Source organism: Myotis daubentonii, chromosome 13 (assembly GCF_963259705.1).
Source record: "Myotis daubentonii chromosome 13, mMyoDau2.1, whole genome shotgun sequence".
NCBI lineage: Eukaryota > Metazoa > Chordata > Mammalia > Chiroptera > Vespertilionidae > Myotis > Myotis daubentonii.
The window spans coordinates 20,862,884-20,885,284 of record NC_081852.1 but is presented as its reverse complement, the minus strand read 5'-3'; the positions used below and the strand labels follow the sequence as shown (position 1 = coordinate 20,885,284).

The window sequence follows — 22,401 nt, the reverse complement described above, 5'->3', positions numbered from 1 at the left end:
TCTTCCTCTCTCTCTAAAAATCAATAAAAACCTATCTTTTAAAAATGGAGGGGAAAAGGGGACATCGGTACTACTTTCAACAATAAAGATGTATTTTTGAAATGTATTAAAAACGTAAGTTATAAATCTCTGACATCCAAAAGAAGACATCTTTACCTCCTGCAAGGTTGCCCAGTGGCAGCTGTCAGAAAGAAACCAGTAAGAGAGAAGTAGCACCCAGAGGAAATGAGGGCACTGAACCCCACAGTCAACTTCCCCATTCAATACTATTCCTGGGAGTACTCATTCCCACTTGCCATCTAACACCCTGGGGCAAGCAAGGTAAAAATCTCAAAAACGAGTATTACTAGTACAAAATTCTTGGGGGGAAATCAATCCTACAGGCACCAGTATGTAAGTTCTGGATTAATGACCCAGCTTTGCCAGTGAATAAGTGATGGCAACACTGTATCCCAAACATACACTAAGGGGGTCAAACTACAAAATTATAAGAAAATATCAAAAAGCGCAGCTACTTTGGAAATTCATTTATTCAGAAATGACCTGTGCAGTCACAGTGATAAACAAATCTGTGTTATACAGAACTATCACCATGTAGTGGCCTTGATACACAGGGCCCAGAATCAAACTTCTTAAACAGAAAGTAAGAAGCAAGGGAAGAATGAGGAATGAAGCAAAGAGAGGACATGGGGGAGAAAGGATGTGAGGAGGAGGGGGAGGAGGAGGAAGAGATGGAAGGTGAGAGCCAGGCTGGAGCTCCCTGGCACCAGAGCAGTGGCAGGACTGATGGGTGGGCCAAAGCTGTGCTGAGCTCCCTCCCTCTGCTGGTCTGCAGGCAAGGACTGCCGGTACCTTCTGCAGCTGACATTTTCCCAGGAAACTGCACAGTCCTGCTGATAGCATCACTGTTCCTCTTGCTGCTGCCCTGAGAAGTAAACATAAAAGGGCTACAATGCTGCAACTGCGTCAGCGTCAGCGGCATGGGAAGGCGAGAGGCAGGGTAGGGGGAAGGGACAGGAATCTAACAAATATAAAAAGGTACCAACTTCAGAAGAAAAAGGAGAGATCAAAGTAAAAGGTGAAAGTTGTAACAGTTACGTTATTTTGCTAAAGATAAAATTCTTAGTAGTAAGGAATTGAAAGCAGGGTCTCAAAGACATACTTATACACTCATGTTCACAGAGTACTATTCACAAATGCCAAGAGATCAAGGAACCCAAGTGTCCATTGATGGATAAATGGATAAACAAAATGTGGTAAGTATATACAATGGAATATTATTTGGCCTTAAAAAGAAAGGAAATCCTGTCACATGCTACAACATGGATGAACCAACAGGGGATAAGCCAGTCACAAAAAGACAAAGACTGTATGACTCCACTTCTATGAGGTATCTACTGCAGTCAAATTCATAGAAACAGGAAGCAAAGGGGTGGTTGAAGGATCTGGGGAGAAATTGAGTTCTTTAACATACAGAGTTTCAGATTTGCAGGATGAGAAAGTTCTGGAGATGTTTCACAACAACATGAATATACTTAATACTACCGAAATATACACTTAAAAAAGGTTAAGATGGTAAGTTTTATGTTACATGTTTTCTACCACAATAAAAGAGAAATTCTGGGCAGTGATTAAAATTAGGGTACAGCCCTGGCTGGTGTGGCTCAGTTGGTTGGAGAGTCGTCTGGTGTACCAGGATGTCTAGGGATTAATTCCCATCAGGGTACATACCTAGATTGCAGGTTTGATCCTCAGTCGAGGTGCATATGGGAGGCAACCAATTGATGTGTGTGTGTTTTATCCTCTCTTCCTTCCTCCCTCTCTAAAATCAATTAAAATTTTTTAAAAATTTAATTTAAAATATTAGGGTACAAGCGAGCACTCCTAACGAATCTAGTTTTGCAAAACATCCTGTGAGTCCTGCATCCAAAGTGGTCCTCCTGCTTGGTCCTAGGATACTGGAACAGCCATAACCGTTGTGGCTCCCTCTCTCCATACCTAGTCTGCCAGGCATCTTCCTTGTTCTCTCTCTAGCCCTGCTAAGGGCCACGCAGCTTAGCCCAGTGTTAAAGAGCCCGGGCTGGCTGGGTTCAGATCCTGACACTATGCACTGCCTGGTTATGTGACCTTCAGTTAGGTACCTGACCTCAATTTCCTCATATGTAAAACAGGGACTGTATTAGTACCTCCCTCATAGTGTTGTCAGTGATAAAAATATTAATGTTATTACTAAGTGTAATAATTTAATAATACTATTAAGGATAATAATATGTATACACTTAGCACAATACCTGGCCCATAGTAGGTGTTCAGTAAATGCTTGTTTTTATTACACACACAGAAATTTAGGGTACAAGGGAAAGGGAGAAAAAAATCAACCTTCTAAAAATTACAGGTATTTTATCTAGATGGAGAGATTAATGAAACCACATGTCTTTAATTCTCTTTTAAAGTATTAATACAGACAACTTTAATGGCTGGGGCAAAATCAGTATATAAGAAGTAATGCAAATCTGAGCTCCAATGGGCTTCAGAGGTTCATTTCCACAGAAGAGCTTTGGAAAGAAAAGAAGACCCTGCAAAAAGCCAAGGGTTACATGCACAGTTCTCCAGGTGCCCACAATCATCTTGGCTAACAGTCTGATGACTGTGGACCACCATCAGAGATACTACAGAGCCCATGGGGAACCACCCAGGGAAGTCACCATCCAAAAGTTCACATCCCGCCTTGGCAATTAAAATGAAGACACTTTCCCTCAGCACCTTGTGAAGATGTTCAATTTCTAGGGTTTCTCAAGATTCACCTCAGGAGAAGTCAATTTGTCCACAAGAAGCGTAGTTTCCGAAGCTGTCTACTGAGAACCGCTGAGAGATGTGGATTGAATTAAGCTTTAAGGTACCAAAGTAGTAGTTCTCAAACAGCTGAAAAGGAAGAATAAAAACCCAGAATGAGTAACTAAAGACAATTACAGATGGAAATATTAAGCATTAGCTTCTCTTATTAAAACACCAGAACAATCTCAACAAACTCCTCATGCTTTGTCTTTTCCGTATTTATTGTCAAAAATGATCCTGGAGAAGGGGGGTGGGAGTGGGAGTGGGAGTGAGAAAAGAACAGCAGCTCTTCTCTCTGATTAATCTTAAAGCCTCCTCAACAAATGCACTAGAGAAAGAGGTCTGAAATGTTAGTTCCAAGATATCTATTGAGCAGATAGGAACAAGAACTTGTAACAAAATACCCTAATCCACAGGGCCTAACAAAGCAGCTACTATGACTTCCAGTTATGTGGGATCCTAGTTTTATTACAGACAGGATAAATTTGGATATAATACATTCCTCTATCTAGTCAACAGCATTTAGTGGAAGCATTGACTAAAATAAATAGAAGATTCCCGACCCATGAAAGATTTTAATGACCCAGTGAAGAATACAGAACACTTAAATACACAACACAGCCAGACCACCACTTCTATCAGATGATATAGCAAGTATAAATTATTATATTTATCAAAAACCTTTAATCAGATGTGGATTCAAGCCAGCATTCTAAAGTAGACATTCTTTATTACAATTCTTCACTTTTAAAAACTGTCAAGTGTGACCTGTATGACTTTATTAATCAATGTCACCCCAATAAATTCAATTAAAGAAAATAACAACTTTCAGAGATTCCAAAATGGCAGCAGAGTAAGTGGATGCTACACTGACACACTCCCAGGACCAAACTGGAATTACAACTAAAGCACAGAAAAACCATCCTGAATAATCAAATGAAGACTAGCTGGAGAGAAGCCTGATAACCAAGGACAGAAAGTGGAGACTGCATAGAGACTGGTAGGAAGTGCGGAGGCACAAAAGGGCTAGCTGGGCTCCCACAGACAGCAGCTGAGGTTTCAGAGGGATATCTCAGCAGTCGGGGAGGCGGGATCCCCACTGAGAACTCTGGAGTCTAAAGCCCAAGCCAGGCTCTCCAACCCAGAGCACCAGAACTGATAAAGATACTCACATAACATCTGGCTGAGAAAAAAAGCAAAGTTGCTGTCTGCTGGGGAAGATAATTGAAAAAGCAGGCAACCTCTTAAAATGCCACTGCACAAAATTTCACATGCAGCTGTTCACCATGGGGTCCAGCAGAGGGAGGGCAGAGTGGAATGAAGTCTTGTGAGCAGAAGCCAGGGTTGGGGGCTCTGGGGTTAGACCTAGGAAGGCAGACACCTTGGGTTCCTGTGCTGAATCATTCCCTCATGCTGTGAGGACATATTTTTCTGGTGGAGCTTTGCTATCCAAGTGGGTTTGGCATGGAGGAGGGTGGGGGAGGGGTTGCCCCACCCTATTGGAAAACCCCATGCCCCAACCTGTGGAGTTTCTGAAGCCCATTAAGAGACTAAGAATAACAATCAGCCTGCAGGCATAAGCAATTGCCCCACCCTGTTGGAAAAACTCTCACCCCACCCTGTGGTCCATAGCCTGATGCTAATCAAGACTGAATACAATCAGACTGCAGGCAGAGGTGGGTCTCTGGAGGTTTTCCGTCTTTGCCTGATCTAATTGAGGGTCCAGGGCTAGAAAATGCAGAACTTGGTACACATCTTGGTCCTTTCCAAAGGCACCTAGCTCTAACAGAGGGAGCCACAAGCTGTGGATTGCTGATAGCTCCAAACAGGGTACTCAGGACCAGTTAAAAACAGTGGCTGACACTGTCCTGCACTAGAGATTGGGAGGCATAGCCGATCTACCTAATACATAGTCACAAACCCAAACAAGCAGCCAAAATGGGGAGACAAAAAAATAAGCCCCAAACGAAAGAATAAGAGAATGCTTCAAAAGAAGAGCTAAATGAAATGGAGATAAGAAACTTATCAGACATAGAGATCAGAATAATGATACTCAACACAGCCAGACCACCACTTCTATCAGATGATATAGCATGAGAAAAGATACAACAACAATGAATGACATAGCATTAACAAAGAACACAATGGAAGGAATCATAGCAGATTAGGGGAAGCCAAGAATCAGATCAGTGAATTAGACAACAGGATAGAAAAAATCACTCAATCAGAGAACCAAAAAGAAAAAAAAAGATTAAAAAACAGGAGGACAGTTTAAGGGAACTATGGGATAACATGAAACTTAACACTATTTGTAAAATAGCAGGGCCAGAAGGGGAAGAAAGTGATTAAGGGATAGAGAACATGTTTTAAGAAATAATGGCAGACCTGGTGAAGGAAAAAGTCACACAAGTTCAGAAGACACAGAGAGTCTCAAGCAAAAAGAACCTGAGCAGGCCCAAACCAGACACATCATAATTAAAATGCCAAAAATTAAAGACAGAGAGAGAATCTTAAAGGCAGCAAGGGGAAAGCAAACTGTTACCTACAAATAAGCTCCCATAAGGCATCAACTGATTTCCCATCAGAAACTCTACAGGCCAAAAAGGACTGGCATGAAGTATTCAAGGTAATGAAAAGTAAGGATCTGAAACCAAGATTACTATATCCAGCAAGGCTATCACTCAAAATCAATGGTGAAATAAAGAAGAGCTAGACCAAAAAAGGCTACCAAACCAGCACTGCAAGAAATGCTAAAGGGTCTGCTATAATGAGAAGAAATAGAGAGAGAGAGAGAGAGAGAGAGAGAGAGAGAGAGAGAGAGAGAGAGAAACATAGGCATAAAGAATTAAAATGGCAATAAATAAGTACCTATCCTATATAATAAAGATGTAATATGCAAATGGTCATTACGCCGTGAAGCATAACAACTGGATCACAGATCAGCAGGAGGGGGGGACAGTGAGCTACAAGTGGGTGGTAGAGAACTACAGGAGGGGACAGGGCAGCAAGCTATGAGGGGGGAGGAATGGGGGGGCGGAGGGAGCTACAGGAGGGCAGGGCAGTGGGCGGAGAACTACTGGAGGGCAGCTGCGAGCTACTGGCGCATGATTCACGCACAGGGCTACTAGTCAATAATAACCTTAAATGTGAATGGTTTAAATGCTCCAAACAAGACATAGGGTAGCTAAACGAATACACAAATGTGACCAAAATATATGCTGTCTACAAGAGACCCACTTCAGAATAAAAGACTCACATAGGATGAGAGTGATGAGATGGAAAAAAAATTTTCATGCAAATAGAAAAGAAGCTGTGGTGGCATAACTTGTATCTTACAAAATAGACTTCAAAATGAAGGCCATCACAAGAGACAATAAATGTTACTACATAATACTAAAGGGATTGATCCAGCAAGAGGATATAACCCTGGTAAACATATATGCACCTAAAAATATAAAACAACTTCTGAAGGACTTTAAGGGAGATATCGACAACAATACAATCATAGTAGAGGACTTTAACACCCCACTGACTTCACTGGATAGATCTTAGAGACAAAAAATTAACAAGGAAACAATGCCTCTAAATGACACACTGGATCAGATGGATTTAATTGACATTTGTAGAACATTTCACCCTGAAGCTGCAGAATACACAATATTCTCCAGTACACATGGGTCATTCTCAAAAACAGACTACATGTTTGGACACAAAACAAGCCTCTACAAATTCAAGAAGACTAAAATCATATCAAGCATCTTTTCAGATCATGTATAAAATTAGAAATCAACTACATTCAAATACATGGGGACTAAATAGCATGTTATTAAACAATTAATGGGTTACCAATGATATCAAGAATGAAATAAAAAACTTTCTGGAAACAAATGAAAATGAACACACAACAACTCCAAATTTCTGGGACACAGCAAAAGCATTCAGTACTGAGAGGAAAGTTCATAGCATTACAGGCCTACCTCAAAAAGGAAGGAAGGAAGGAAGGAAGGAAGGAAGGAAGGAAGGGAGGGAGGGAGGGAGGGAGGGAGGGAGGGAGGGAGGGAGGGAGGGAAAAATAAAAGAGAAGAAAAGAAAAGGAAGGAAGGAAAGAAAAGGAAGGAAGGAAAGAAAAAAGAAAGGAAGATTAATAAGAAACTATTTAACCCTACAACTTAAAGAATTAGAAAGAGAACAACAAGAAAAGCCCAGAGTAAGTAGAAGGAAAGAAATAATAAAGATTAGAGCAGAAATAAATGACATAGAGACTAATAAAACAATACAAAAGATCAATGAAACAAAGAGCTGATTCTTTGAAAAGATAAACAAGATTGATCAACAGTTAGCCAGACTCATCAAGAAACAAAGAGAGGGGACCCAATTAAAATCAGAAACATAAGCAGTGAAGTAACAACTGACATCACAGAAATACAAAGGACTGTAAGAAAATACTATGAGTATCTATACACCAATATGCTGGACAATGTGGATGAAATGGACAAATTCCTAGAAAAATACAATCTTCCAAAACTCAATCAGGAAGAATCAGAAAAACTGAATAGGCCAATAACAATTAATGAAATTAAAGCAGTAATTTAAAAAACTCCCTGCAAACAAAAGCCCTGGTCCGGATGGTTTCACAGGGGAATTTTACCAAATATTCAAAGAACTAACACCTATCCTCTCAAACTATTCAAAAAAATTAAAGACGAAGGAACACTTCCAAGCTCTTTTTATAGGGTCAGCATTATCCTAATTCCAAAACCAGATAAAGACACTACAAAGAAAGAGAATTAAAGACCAATATCCCTGATGAACATAGATGCTAAAATCCTCAATAAAATATTAGCAAATCGGATCCAGCAATATATTAAAAAGATCAGCTGAAGCCGGTTTGGCTCAGTGGATGGAGCGTCGGCCTGTGGACTGAAGGGTCCCAGTTTCGATTCCGGTCAAAGGCATGTACCTTGGTTGCAGGCATATCCCCAGTGGGAGATGTGCAGGAGGCAGGTGATCGATGTTTCTCTCTCATCGATGTTTCTAACTATCTCTCTCCCTTCCTCTCTGTAGAAAATCAATAAAATATATTAAAAAAAAAAAAAGATCATACACCATGACCAAGTGAGATTTATTCCAGGGATGCAAGGCTGACACAATATTCACAAATCAGTAAACATGATACATCACATAAACAAACTGAAAGACAAAAATCACATGATCATATCAATAGATGCAGAAAAAGCATTCAACATAATCCAATACCAATTTTTGATAAGAACTCTCAGCAAAGTGGGAATAGAGGGACACACCTCAACATAATAAAGGCCATACGTGACAAACCTGCAGCCAACATCATACTCAATGGGCAAAAACTAAAACCATTTCCTTTAAGAACAGGAACAAGACAGGGATATCTGCTTTTGCGACTCTTATTCAACACTAGAGGCCCCATGCACGAAATTCATGCAAGAGTACACCTTCGCAGCTGCGGCTGCCTGGATCCCTCCCTTGCAGCCACAGTGGCTGTAACCCTGGCTTCGTCCCAGAAGGACGTCCAGTCTAATTAGCATATTATGCTTTTATTATTATAGATAGTAGTGGAAGTTTTAGCCACAGCGATCAGACAAGAAGAAAACATTAAAGGCATCCAAATTGGAAAGGAGGAAGTAAAACTCTCATTATTTGTAGATGACATTGTTAGAAAACCCTAAAGACTTCATCAAAAAGCTACAAGATTTAATAAAGAAATTCTACAATGTGGCAGGATACAAAATTAATACCCAGAAATCTATGGCATTTTTATGCACCAATAATGAATTCTCAGACAGAAAAACTAAATAATCCCATTTACCATAGCAACAAAAAAATTAATATATCTAGGAATAAACTTAACCAAGGAGGTAAAAGACCTATACTCGGAAAACTACAAGACATTGAAAAAAGAGATAGAGGAAGATATAAACACATGGGATAATACACCATATTCATGGATTGGTAGAATTAACATCATTAAAATGTCCATACTACCCAAAGCAATCTACAGATTCAATGCAAGTCCTATTAAATTACCAATGGTATATTTCACAGATCTAGAACAAATACTCCAAAAATTTATATGCAACCAATAAAGACCCCAAATAGCCTGAAAAAGAAGAACAGAGTTGGAAGGATCACAATACCAGATATCAAGTTATACTACAAAGCCACTGTAATCTTGAGAAAGAAGACAAAGCAATCTTGAAAAAGAACAAAGATGGAGGGATCACAATACCAGATATCAAGTTATACTACAATGCCACTGTAATCAAAACAGCCTGGTAGTGGCACAAGAACAGACATATAGATCAAAGGAACAGAACAGAGACCCCAAAAATCAACCCAAGCCATTACACTCAATTAATATTTGACAAAGGAGGCAAGAGCATACAATGGAGTCAAGACAGTCTCTTCAATAAATGGTGTTGGGAAATGGAGTCAAGACAGTCTCTTCAATAAATGGTGTTGGGAAAAGTGGACAGATACATGCAAAAAAAGAAAGAAACTAGACCACCAACTTACACCATACACAAGAATAAACTCAAAATGGGTAAAAGACTTACACTGATGGAAAACCATAAAAATCCTAGAAAAAACCGTAGGCAGCAAAATCTCAGACATCTTTGTAGCAATATGTTTGCGGATACATCTCCTAGGACAAAGGAAACTAAGGAGAAAATAAACAAATGGGACTACATCAAAATAAAAAGCTTCTGCACAGCAAAAGAAACCATCAACAAAATGAAAAGGGAGCCCACTGTATGGCAGAATATATTTGGCAATGATACATCTGATAAAGGGTTAACATCCAAAATATATAGAGAACTCACACAACTTAATAAAAGGAAGATAAATAGCCCAATTAAAAAATGGGAAAGGGCCAAAACCAGTTTGGCTCAGTGAATAGAGCGTCGGCCTGCGGACTGAAGGGTCCCAGGTTCGATTCCAGTCGAGGGCATGTACCTTGGTTGCGGGCACATCCCCAGTGGGAGATGTGCAGGAGGCAGCTGATCGATGTTTCTCTCTCATTGATGTTTCTAACTCTCTATCTCTCTCCCTTCCTCTCTGTAAAAAATCATAAAATATATATTAAAAAAAAATGGGAAAGGACTTAAATCGACAACTTATCCAAAGTAAACACATACAGATGGCCAAGAAACATGAAAAAATACTCAACATCACTGATCATCAAAGAGATGCAAATTAAAACATCAATAAGGCATCACCTCACACCTGTCAGAATGGCTATCATCAACAAATTAACAAATGACAAGTACTGGTGAAGATGTGGAGAAGAGGGAACCCTAGTACACTGCTGGTGGGAATGCAGACTGGTGTAGCCACTGTGGAAAACAGTATGGAGTTTCCTCAAAAAATCAAATATGGAACTGCCATTTGACCCAGTGATTCCACTTCTAGGAATATACCCTAAGAAACCCAAAACACCAATCAGAAGGAATATATGCACCCCTATGTTCATAGCAGCGCAATTCTAAGATCTAAAAACAGCTCAAGTGCCCATCAGTAGACAAGTGGATAAAAAAGCTGTGGTATATTTACACCATGGAATACTAAGCAGCAGTAAAAAAAGAAGGATCTCTTACCTTTTGAGACAACATGGAGGGGACCTGGAGAATATTATGCTAAGCAAAATAAGCCAGTCAGAAAAAGAGAGGTATCACATGATCTCACTCATATGTGGAATTTAATGAACAAAATAAACTGTTGAATAAAATAGGTACAGAGATATCATGGAACAAACTGTTGTATCTAAGAGGGAAGGCGGGGGTGGGGGTGGGAGAAGAGGTCAATCAATGAACTTGTATGCATATATGCATAAGCCATGGACACAGACAATAGGGTAGTGAAGGCCTGGGGCAGGGGTGGGCTATAAGGGGTCAATGGGAGAAAAAAGGGGACATAGGTAATACTTTCAACAATAAAGACTTTTTTTAAAAAGAAAATAACTTTCAAGTGTGTCAGAGAGAAGGATAAGCCAAACTCTTAGAAAGACCTGCTCTTGTGATGATCAAGAATCCAAAATGACGTCAGAATTCATCCCAGGAAAATTAATCTGCACTGCTTAGATACGGAGTGTCAAAGAAGAAAGGGCTTACCTTCTGTTTGGAGGCAAGAGTTGTTCTCTCTCAAAATGTCAACAAGATCCTAAGAAAGCCTTTCAATACACATTTCCAACAATGTTTGAGTAGAACCTAAAGGGAGGACCTCTGCACATTAGCAAGTGACTGTCTCTTCTCTTAGTTTTATATCATCTCCACAGCCCTGAATTTCAGCCTCTGTCACCTTTCCTCTTTCTGCAATTAATGGCCTAGCAAAATGCCTGGGGTTCATTAAAGGCTAACTGTATAAAAGCCCTGTAAATATTGAGTCTCCAACATGACATCAACTTGACCCCAAAGATCTATTTAAAGGTTGTGTGCTGCATTGTCTTGTCCTTCAGAAAGGTGATCAGCTCTAGCCTGTATTGATTTACACAATTAACTCCTCTTCCTGGTTTTGGTAGCCAATTCAAACCATATCCACCCTTTTGTGTAAAGAAATGCAGCCTGAAAAGGTTATCTGCTAATCCTTTCGTTGAAAGTTAATTTGAAGTGAAAGCCTCATCAGTGGGACTGAGAGATTTACAATTTTGCCAACCAAAGCCTTATAGATACAAAGCAGACATGACCATAGAAGCAGTAAAAGATGAGACAAAACAAAACTAAAAGAGAACTCCTAATGGCCCTGACTGGGTGGCTCAATTGGTTAGAGCAGTGGTTGGCAAACTCATTAGTCAACAGAGCCAAATATCAACAGTACAACGATTGAAATTTCTTTTGAGAGCCAAATTTTTTAAAACTTAAACTCTATAGGTAGGTACATTGTTATTTACTTAGTTAGGGTACTCCTAAGCTGGCCTTTGCTAAAAACGTCCTCAATCTGATTGAGGTACGTTCGCTGAGGTCAACCCCTTCCAACTCTCCCATCCACACTCGTCTTGTATACTTGTTTCGTCTATCTCCTTTCGTTCATCCTCTCTTTATGTCCAAACCATCTCAACATACCTTTCTCAATCCTCGACACTACACCTTCTTTCACTCCACAACATTCCCTGGATGTGCGCGCCTGCATGTGGTATTTTGTGGAAGAGCCACACTCAAGGGGCCAAAGAGCTACAAGATTTGTTTCATTTTTTCCCCCATAAAATATTCGCGAGCCGCGGTTTGCCAACCACTGGGTTAGAGCATCATCCTGATATGCCAAGGTTGTGTGTTTGATCTCTGGTCATGGCACAAACAAGAATCAACCAAGGAATAAGTGGAACAACAAAAATTGATGTTTCTCTCTCTCAAATGAATAAATAAAATTTAAACAATTCTTTTTTTAAAAAAAAAGAGTAATGGAGATACCACAGCTAGAGCTGGAAAGTGACCTACCTCTGCTGACTTCACCTTGCAAGTACAGTACAAGGCTTGAAGTATAGTAACCTCCATCTTGGGTAAAAACTGCTGTTTAACATTTTAACCCTGCTACTATGTAAACATTTGCTTCCTTAAATAATAGGGAAAATAAGACTACTCCCCATTCCAGAGAGGCCATAAAATATGCCCCAGACAGAGTTGTCAGTGCTGGCGCCAGGCCAGGCCTTGAGATATGGTCTCACGGCCCTGTCCCAGCAAACAGGACTTTTTCTCAGACGGTCCGGAAGTCTCATTCCAAATTTGGAAAACAAAGAGCTGAAAAACATATAAATTGAAAAGACTTCCACCATATTGAGCCCCAGAATTTGAGAAGCAAGAGTTCCTCTGGGCCTGCTAGCACTAGCGAAAATGAACAGGACTCCAAATAAATTTGGCTTATTGATTAAGGCATCTTCTGATTTACAATATAACAGGCTTAGCAAAGAGGAGGAGGGAGGGCAGCATGAAGGCAGAAATGGCATGATGGGTCATGCCAAGTAAGCCAGGTTAGATGTTTAGAGGGGTCCTTAAAAGAAGCAGTGAGGAAGACTAAAGCTAGAGACATAAGGAGGGTAAATCAGATTAAGGGGAACTGAGGGTCAAGTTCAGAAGTGAGACTTCATTCTAGACATGGGGGAACTAATGAAAGCTGATGAGTAGGTTGGTAGCCTAAGATGGAAACTCTGTTTTAGGAAAAGTAATCTGGGTGTGGTACTGACTGGAGAAGGAAACAAGAGAAAAAAAGAAAAGGAGACCAGAGTAGCAGTGTACTCATGAGAGATATTGAGTGTTAACTGACTACAGTACTAGTAGTGGGCCTGGAAAGATTGGAGCAGATGTGAAACACTATGAATGAAACACAGAAAAGACTCAGTGACTTTCTAGATGAGGGGAAGGAGGTAAGAAAAGGAGATGAGAAAAATCATAAATGACTACTGCCATAACCTTCAAGAATTTTTATGAGTTTATTTGAGCCAAACTGACAATAATTACCAGGATGCAAAATCTCAACAGATTGAGAAAATGCTCCGGAGACTGGCAGTCTTTATCTTATTTTATACACTAGAGGCCCAGCATCACTTCCACTTGCCTCAGCTGGCCACCCCACCCATCACCTCTAGTAGCTCTCCTGCTGCTAGTAGCTCACACCCCACACTGCCTGCTGCAAGAGCCGCTGCTCATTTGGTCATGACAGCATTACTGCGTGACGGCCATGGGCCTTTTATATAAGAGACTAGAGGCCCGGTGCACGAAATTCCTGTGGGGGTGGGGCGGGAGGGAAGGTTGGTCCCTCAGCCTGACCTGCACCCTCTCCAATCTGGGAGCCCTCAGGGGATGTCCTACTGACAGCTTGGGCCCGCTCCCCGTGGTTCTCTGCTCTCTGTGGGTCCTGCCTGCTCCACACCACGGAGATAGGCAAGCAGGCCCTGCTGGGTGCTGCCTGCGGGCCACGCTTGCCTGCTTACAGGTCGCCATGGCAATGCCTACTGGGCTTACATTGCTGGGGTGATGCCGTCAGCATCCTGCCCCGACCACTATGGGCGCCGCCATCTTTGTTGTGGAGTGACAATTAACTTGCATATTACTCTTTTATTAGATAGGATTATAGTCAAAGGAGAAGATGTAAGGGGGTTACATGAAATCTACTGGTGATAGATTAGGGAGAAGAGAGAAGGTAAAGCAGGGAAATCTCTGGGATTGGATAAAAAGTAAAACAGATACATACTTCTATTGGTGGGCATAGGATAGTTAACAATTAACATGATAACAATAACAATAAGGGGTTCTGTGGTCTCCTGCTCTGATGGGAGATTGTGCCCTGAGGGGTCTGGAATAAGGAAATTACCCTGACATTCCAAAACTATGTTAGCATCGATGCAAAAAGACAATAGACAGACTCAGTTAAGGTAAAGATTGACCTCTGTCAAGAAAAATACTGTCCTAGGACATGACTGCCCACCATGCTTTTCATTAGGAAGTTTTAATTTCAGATCGTCCTATGTGGTTACTTTAGGTCTCTGAGTTTATAAGGCATACCATGCAGACCTCCCTTGAGCTGGTCAGGTTTAGGATGTGGCCCCTTTTTTATCAACAACATTGTAAATGGGGTATATGAAGTTACCATCAATAGCAACAGAACATTTCTAAGAGGAACCTATTTTATGGGGGAAAATGAAACAAATTCAGGTGTATTTATACACTCCTGGCTGTATCTTTGTGTACCAAGCCCTTCTTCAACCTAGGGTGTTTCTGGTACGCTGAGAATATATAGTAGACATCAAAATCTATAGCACGAATCTTCTCTAATCAGACATGATTAAAGTTGCTAGACCTATGCAAGGGGGAGGTTGGAGTTTTGGGGGAGCTAATTTTAATTCAGGGGATATTAAAAAAGCCTATTGGTCATCAAAAAAAATCTATAGCACAGTTAAGTGGACATATCTATAATAATAAAAGAGTAATATGCTAATTAGTCCAGACAGCCAAATGACCTTCCAGATGAAGCTGGGGCTGTGAGAGCCAACCCCTTGCACCAATTTCATGCATCAGGCCTCTAGCACCACCATAAAAAGCTTTACAGCTGCCCTATTTTTCTTAGTAAGTAGTTCTTTATATATTAAGAAAATGAACCCTTAGTCTGTGTTATAAATTGCAAATATATTTTCCCCCAGTAAGTCATTTATCTTTTGACTTTGCTTATGGTGATTTTTACCATGTCGACTTAAAATTTTATTGACTCAAATGTACAATAATGTTGACATCAAAACAATACCAGATGTTAGACCAGTGGAGTCTGGACCATGGTTCAGGAACCTCAGTGCTTGAGTTCTGGCTAAGAAAGAAACTTTACCAGTATAAGAGAAAGTTTATTTAGAAAGTCACAGAAGTAGAAGAAATGAGTGGGAGAAGAAATGGGCTCAGGAAACAAGTTACAAAAGCAAAAGAAGGGCCCTCGGAGCTTAGGAGAAAGAGAAAAGCAAAGAAAATAGACTGAGGGAAAGGGGTGGGGAAAGGCGCTGGTGTGCTCCCTAGAGAGAGCCACGCTGGTCCTCAGTCATGAGGGAGTTCATCTGGAGGTCTCAGGGCAGAATCCATTAGAATATTCATCAGCTTTCCAGGTGTGTCCTTCTAGGGTTGTGGTCTCTACTGATTGGTCAGTACCAGGGCAGGGGGACATTAGTCAATGCAGCTGGTCCTGATGTCAGCCATGGTTGCTTGTCTGGTTTTGCTGCTTTTCTGAGCCTGGAGCTGAAACACAACTGAGATCTTGATGTATATAATGCTGGTCAGAACCTCACTGTCTTAGGGGCTTAATGCTTAAGGGCTATTCTCCAGCCCCCTTGATCATTCCCCCTCTAAGGAGGTCTAACCCATACAACATGCCAGGGGAGGAAAGGTCAGGGGAGGGTCTGAACCCCATGACCAGCGATATGAAAGGTCAGGGGGTCGAAACCCCGGGACCAGAGATATGCTATGGGAAGAAAGGTTATCCTGGGCGCCAGGTCCTTGTTTTCCCAGTTTTGCAGTTGCTCGGTACCCTGCGCTTTCCACCTTGGTGACCTTCTGTACCTGGCTCATGCTCCTTGCTCTCCTCATGTCTGTCTAACTGCCCACCACAATAAAAGGAGATTTTCAAATCAAAGCTACCTGATGCCAATATTGGTCTAGATTAAGGGATCAAGGTAAACAATACACACAAACTATTGACAATACACTAAAGATCGTCACGGCCAATCTTTTTTCTTTTTTTTTAATATATTTTATTGATTTTTTACAGAGAGGAAGGGAGAGAGATAGAGAGTCAGAAACATAGATGAGAGAGAAACATCGACCAGCCGCCTCCTGCACATCTCCCACTGGGGATATGCCCGCAACCAAGGCACATGCCCCTGACCGGAATCGAACCTGGGACCCTTCAGTCCGCAGGCCGACGCTCTATCCACTGAGCCAAACCGGCCTCGGCTCACAGCCAATCTTTATGAAGCAAGCATGTGGTTATCCCACTGCACGCCACAACCCCAGGAAGCAGATTCTATTACTAACCCCCATTTTATAGTTGAACCTGAGGTTTAAAAGGTTTAAATAATGTGCCCACGGGTACACAAGCAAATAAATGGTGAAAAACTGAAATTCGTAATGCTGGAAAAGAAAAAAAATAAAATAAAATTTGCGATTCAAACCCAGACAGCCTAACTTTAACCCCTGCACTCTCCAGCCTCTTCCAGTGGGTGATGTCCCTTAAAGAGGGCCCTGTTTAAGTCACAGTCAGGAAGCTTGACCCACACATCTCCCAAAGACTGAAATAAACATATTCTTTTCACTTGTTATTCCTACTCTCACTGTCACCTGGACCTGGTTTAAGAGTCAAACGGCTCTTGTTCAGCTGGAAGAAATTTAATTGAATTCTGGATGAAAATAAACACAAATCAACTAAATGGCTCCATTTAATTAGGTGCTTGAATGGGGAAAGAAGAAAAAGCTTCAACTGCAAGTTTAAAAAAAGAAACCTGGTTGTTCTTTCTAGGCTAAAGTAGTTCATGAAGAGCTAAGTGGTCTATTGTTTTGAAAATAAGAGCCCTAACAGAAAAAATTTAAATTATAAAAGAATCATGTCAAGGTTTTAAAATCAAGTTGAGTCTTTTCTCCTCACTTTTGTTTTATAACAATTCCCTTGGGGATTCTGAAACCTAAACCATTTTCTTTCTGAAACATTTCTCTTTGACACATACACATAGAGCCCTGTAGTGTTGGAAGCCAGAATTTTTTAAAGCCTGCTGTAAAGGAACAGAACAATGAATAGCTACATAAAACTACAAATATTTGATAAGAAAGCAAAAATAGAATTTAAGACTGCCAATATTTGTGATATCTCTTGTAAATAATGTTAAAAAAGAAACAACAGGCCTAAAACGGAGTCATTTGCCCCCACAACAGTAAACTAAGGCTTTTTTTATTCTTTTGACTTCAGAGAGAGAGGGAGAGAGAGAAAAAGATATTAATTTGTTGTCCCACTTATTTGTGCATTCATTGGTTGATTCTTATATGTGCTCTGACTGGGACCAAATCCACAACCTTGGGGTATAGGGACGATGCTCTAACCAACTGAGCTACCCAGCTGGGGCCAGTATACTAAGATTTTTATTACAGTTTCAACCTCTCCCAGAAATGTGACTGTTACACAGTTAATCTGAAATTTCCTGATTAGCACTAGTGAAGTAATCTGTAAGATAAGACCCTTACCTTTCCTCTCCTTCTCTTCAGCCCCAAAAGATGTCCTGGTCTGAAACAATCTCTATTTTCTTTGCTAATAACTTCCTTGCCTCACCCTCCTCCTGCCTATAAAAACCTTCCACGTAGTACAGTTTCTCCCAGCCCCTCTCTACTTGCTATATGGAATGCTGCCTGGTTCATGAATGGCTCAGTAAAGCCAATTAGATCTTCAAATTTACTAGACTAAGTTTTTGTCCTTTAACAGTAATAAGTACTAATTTGGACAATTGAAGAAGAAAATTTAAAACCTAAGGAAGTATGATATTTGAAAACTGTGGGAACCCTGGTTAGAGTACACTGGATGTTCAAGGCCAATTTGCCATATGCATGTGCAAAGGCAATGACACAGCAGTTTTACTGTATGCAATGCACAAGCGTACCTTTCTATAACCCAAATATTGACATCACTATTTGGCAAGAAGCCTCTTTTGTCTAAGTTGGTATAAAGATGTGTTGGTGCACGGCTGCTTTGTCGGACTACTTTGAAGAACTATTTTGTCTGATGGCTCCTTGTTAGCAACGGATACTTAGTCTGCAATAAAGTCTCTCCTATATGCCTACAACTGCTCATATTGTCTTCCAATACCTGGCATCACAGGGATACAGTCCCTAGCAGAAACTGTTATGTACACAGCTGCTATCCTTTTTTTATTTTATTCTCACCCACGGACATGCTGTGAGAGAGAGAGAGAGAGAGAGAGAGAGAGAGAGAGAGAGAGAGAGAGAGAGAGAGAGAGAAACATCAATCAGTTGCCTTCCATACATACCCTTGCTGGGGATCAAACCCACGATCTAGGTTTGTGCCCTGACCAGGAATCGAACTGGCAACCCTTCGTGCACAGGCTGATGTCCAACCAACTAAACCACTGCCACTGGACCATAGCTGCTATCCTTTATTGAAGACTCTTTATAAAATTAAACAAACCAGAGAGAAATGTGGACCATCAAAATAAAAGATTCTGGGTCAAAACCAAGGCTTCCCTGGCAGAAAACTGCAGGATAAAATCCAATCACCCTGTAGTTCCTTGCTCACATGATCTGTGAAGCCACCATTTTTAGTTTGTACATGATTGCTTCCTAGGGAGAACACAGAGGGAATTATTGATTTCTAGTAATGTAGTGCTATACACTGAAGAAAAACAAACAGCTAGATTTAAAGTCTAACTGTAGTCATTTTTCCTTATATTCATTTCAGACCTTCTACTCCTTCCTCCTGGGCCCGATGACAATCATTAAAGACAAGAAATAACTCCACATGTGACTAGGCTGCAAAAATGAAAATCTCAGACAAAGGTGAAGAAGAACTTCTCATATTTATGACCTCAAGCCACAAAAGTGAATGAATGGCCAATCTTCAACAATAATGACAAACCTGGTGGGGATCCCTGCCCATTTGGCTTCCCAAATGAGACTCATTCTCTTCCTTCAATCCTAGACAGAGGAGAGGTCATTCTTTTCAAAGATCTCTCCATTAAGGAAATCTACTTCTTGTGCAGGGTGGCCTCAGTGAACTATTTGCCATCCAATATGACTTCAATATAGGAAATGCATTTTTGAAGTAAAAAATGAAGACTCAAAATATGTAAGTTCTGAGAAATTTATAGTCATCCTGGTGTACATGAGTTAAACTAATCTTAAGAACATAAATATAGTGCAACTGAAAGTAAGTACTAGTGCTCAATTAGTGCAAGTGCATAGAAGGATGTATTGGACCCCATTTCTCCCCAAGAAAAGATGCTTCCTATTGTTTTCATGCATGGCAATTAGACTTCTGAAATCCAAAGTAAGCCCTAGCTGGTTTGGCTCAGTGGCTAGAACGTTGACTTGTGGACTAAAGGGTCCCAGGTTCAATTCCAGTCAAGGGCACATGCCTGGGTTGTGGGCTCGATCCCCAGTGTGGAGCGTGCAGGAGGTGGCCAATCAATGATTCTCTCTCATCACTGATGTTTCTATCTCTCCCTCTTCCTTCCTCTCTGAAATTAATAAAAAATATATTAAAAAAAAGAAATCCAAAGTAAACAGGAATAGCAAATGCACGCTACTTTGAACTTCAAGTGTTTTTCTCCCATAATGTTTTATCAACTCCTATTTCCCTGCTTACAGATAAAAGTAACAGTAGTAACACTATTCTGTACTTTATAATAATGCTCACCCACCTACTGCCCTACCAGGGATGGAATAAGGATAAATGGAAGATAGTCTGACAAGCAGTTTGGGCTCTTTGGGAAGGCACTCCCAGCACGAAGCCTTCCCGTGATTAAATGACACCTTTCATCTAAGGATCTAAACATATCCTAGAAAGCCCAGCTCATGAACCCTTCAAAAAATTGCTGTGATGTAAACCAGAGCTGAGCATTATTATCCCCATCTTTAATAATAAAAGAGTAATATGCTAATTAGACCCAACAACCTTCTGGACGAAGCTGAGGCTGCAAGGGAAGCCCGGATCCGGGTGCCAGAGGGAAGCTGCTGCCGGCAGCCGGGGTAAGGACGGCCTACTCTTGCACGAATTTCGTGCATTGGGCCTCTAGTTTAAAGGATAAGAAACAGAGACAGGCTAGGACCACTAACATTGTGTTATGAATTCAGGAGTTCCTGGGAGCAGACCCAGAAGACAGGTCAGGAGAAGGCTGTGTCCACAAGGCACTTACAATTCAAATAACAAATCTGTACTAAAGAATGTCAAGCAGGGAAGTAGTTTCATCTCTGGTCTCTATGTATGCAGTCGGACAGTGAAGAAATTCCCTTGGTTTTGTGGCCAAGAGTGAGACACAAATGATGTGAAAACCACAATCACAGCCGTTGGAAGATCCTAGTCGAAAAACAACAAACCAAATAATGCTATATTTCAGAAACATTCTTCATGAAATTGGCTTCAAGGTATAGAATTAATAAGACCTTCAGTAGTAAAAAGAAAAACATGGACACTAGTCTAAAAATATAATCGATTTGAAAAAAAATCACAGCTCTTCATATGTCATAGTACTAATCTTGCTTAGAATTAGGATCATGAATAAGGTGTTTTTTCCCCCAGAAATAAGTTTTATTTCAAAGTTTTACTTGTTAAAATTCCCCAAACCTAAAAAATAATTCTGAATTTCTCCAAGGTACCATGCAATTCAAATTATCAAGGCTTTTGTACCTTCCATTTTCCTTCTAGCTACGTGCAAGATCACTTCTGAAGAGAGCAAACACGGGAGATGCGAAGAGACAAGAAGGAAAATGGAGCCCTAGCTGGTCTGGCTCAGTGAACAGAGTGTTGGCATGAAGACTGGAGGGTCCCGGGTTCGATTCCAGTCAAGGGTACATGCTCAGGTTGTGGGACAGATCCCCAGTACGGGGCATGCTGGAGGCAGCTGATCAATGATTCTCTCTCATCATTGATGTTTCTATCTCTCTCTCCCTCTCCCTTCCTCTTTGAAATCAATAAAAATATTTGTTTGTTTGCTTGTTTTTTAAAAAGGAAAATGGAGCTCCAATACATTCAAAAGTCAAAATAACCCTTCCAACTTTTAAAATATTCTTCTAGGTTGCACTCCTATGAATTCTTTCTAAATATCATCACAGCCCTAACCGGTTTGGCTCAGTGGATAGAGCGTCGGCCTGCGGACTGAAGGGTCCCGGATTCAATTCCGGTCTAGGGCATGTACCTTGGTTGCCGGCACATCCCCAGTAGGGGGTGTGCAGGAGGCAGCTGATCGATGTTTCTCTCTCATCGATGTTTCTAACTCTCTATCCCTCTCTCTTCCTTTCTGTAAAAAATCAATAAAATATATTTTTAAAAATAAATAAATAAATAAATAAATAAAATATCATCACAAAGGAATACCATTGAGCCCATTCACACTAAGGTAGGCCATGTTCCTCTACATTCACACAATTCACCTTGAAACAAAGACAGAAACTTCTTTTCTATTGAAGAGAGAGGTCAAAATGGTTCTTAGGGCATGCTGGACTTGAAAGCTTTCCTATCAGTGACTATATAGACACTCTTTCCCCTAATTTCTCCATCTTTAATCAGGCACCGTGCTTTACAAAGATATTCTGTAGTTAAAGTAATACATTATAAGATGAAATTTTGAGTTCTGATTATCATTGTTACTCACTAACTATAACCACCAACGCATCATTACAGGAGCCAAAAAGTAGAGTTTCCTTAAAAGAAAAAAGGTTTAGCAGGAACTCTGACAGCTTATGGCAGTGATGGCGAACCTATGACACTCATGTCAGAGGTGACACACGAACTCATTTTTTTGGTTGATTTTTCTTTGTTAAATGGCATTTAAATATATAAAATAAATATCAGAAATATAAACCTTTGTTTTACTATGGTTGCAAATATCAAAAAATTTCTATATGTGACATGGCACCGGAGTTAAGTTAGGGTTTTTCAAAATGCTGACACGCCGAGCTCAAAAGGTTCACCATCACTGGCTTATGGTGTCTGTAGTCATGATGTGGTTTCATGGAGCTGTAATGTTTTAAAGAATGGAACAGGAACATGTACTTCTGGATCAATAAAGACTGGAACATCTACCTCAGAACATATGAAGACTGGAATAAAAACATCTACTGCAGAATAAAAAACAGCTTATGGACTCTGGAGTCATGATCTGGTTTCACAGAGCTGTAATGTTCTTAAAGAATAGAACAGGAACATTGACTTCAGAACATATGAAGACTGGAATAAAAACATCTACTTCAACATACAAATGGCCAACAGATATATGAAAAGATGTTCAATTTCACTAGCTATTAGGGAAATGCAAATCAAAACTACAATGAGATACCACCTCACACTTGT

General features: G+C 40.5%; 1 protein-coding gene across 9 annotated transcripts in view; it reads right to left on the bottom strand.

The window, feature by feature from the left end:
* Positions 1 to 512: 512 nt before the first annotated feature.
* ASCC1 (activating signal cointegrator 1 complex subunit 1) overlaps positions 513 to 22,401 on the bottom strand; it is a 96,252-nt gene continuing 74,363 nt past the window's right edge. For 4 of the 9 annotated variants that reach the window (XM_059662436.1, XM_059662431.1, XM_059662438.1 and 1 more), the window contains exon 10: positions 513 to 925. In XM_059662436.1, the coding sequence (XP_059518419.1) occupies positions 575 to 925 (351 nt within the window). In that variant the 3' untranslated portion in view covers positions 513 to 574. Of the gene's footprint in view, positions 926 to 2,308; positions 2,923 to 15,488; positions 15,576 to 22,401 lie in introns of those variants that run through there. The other 5 variants (XM_059662435.1, XM_059662433.1, XM_059662434.1 and 2 more) reach the window with 5 other exon arrangements.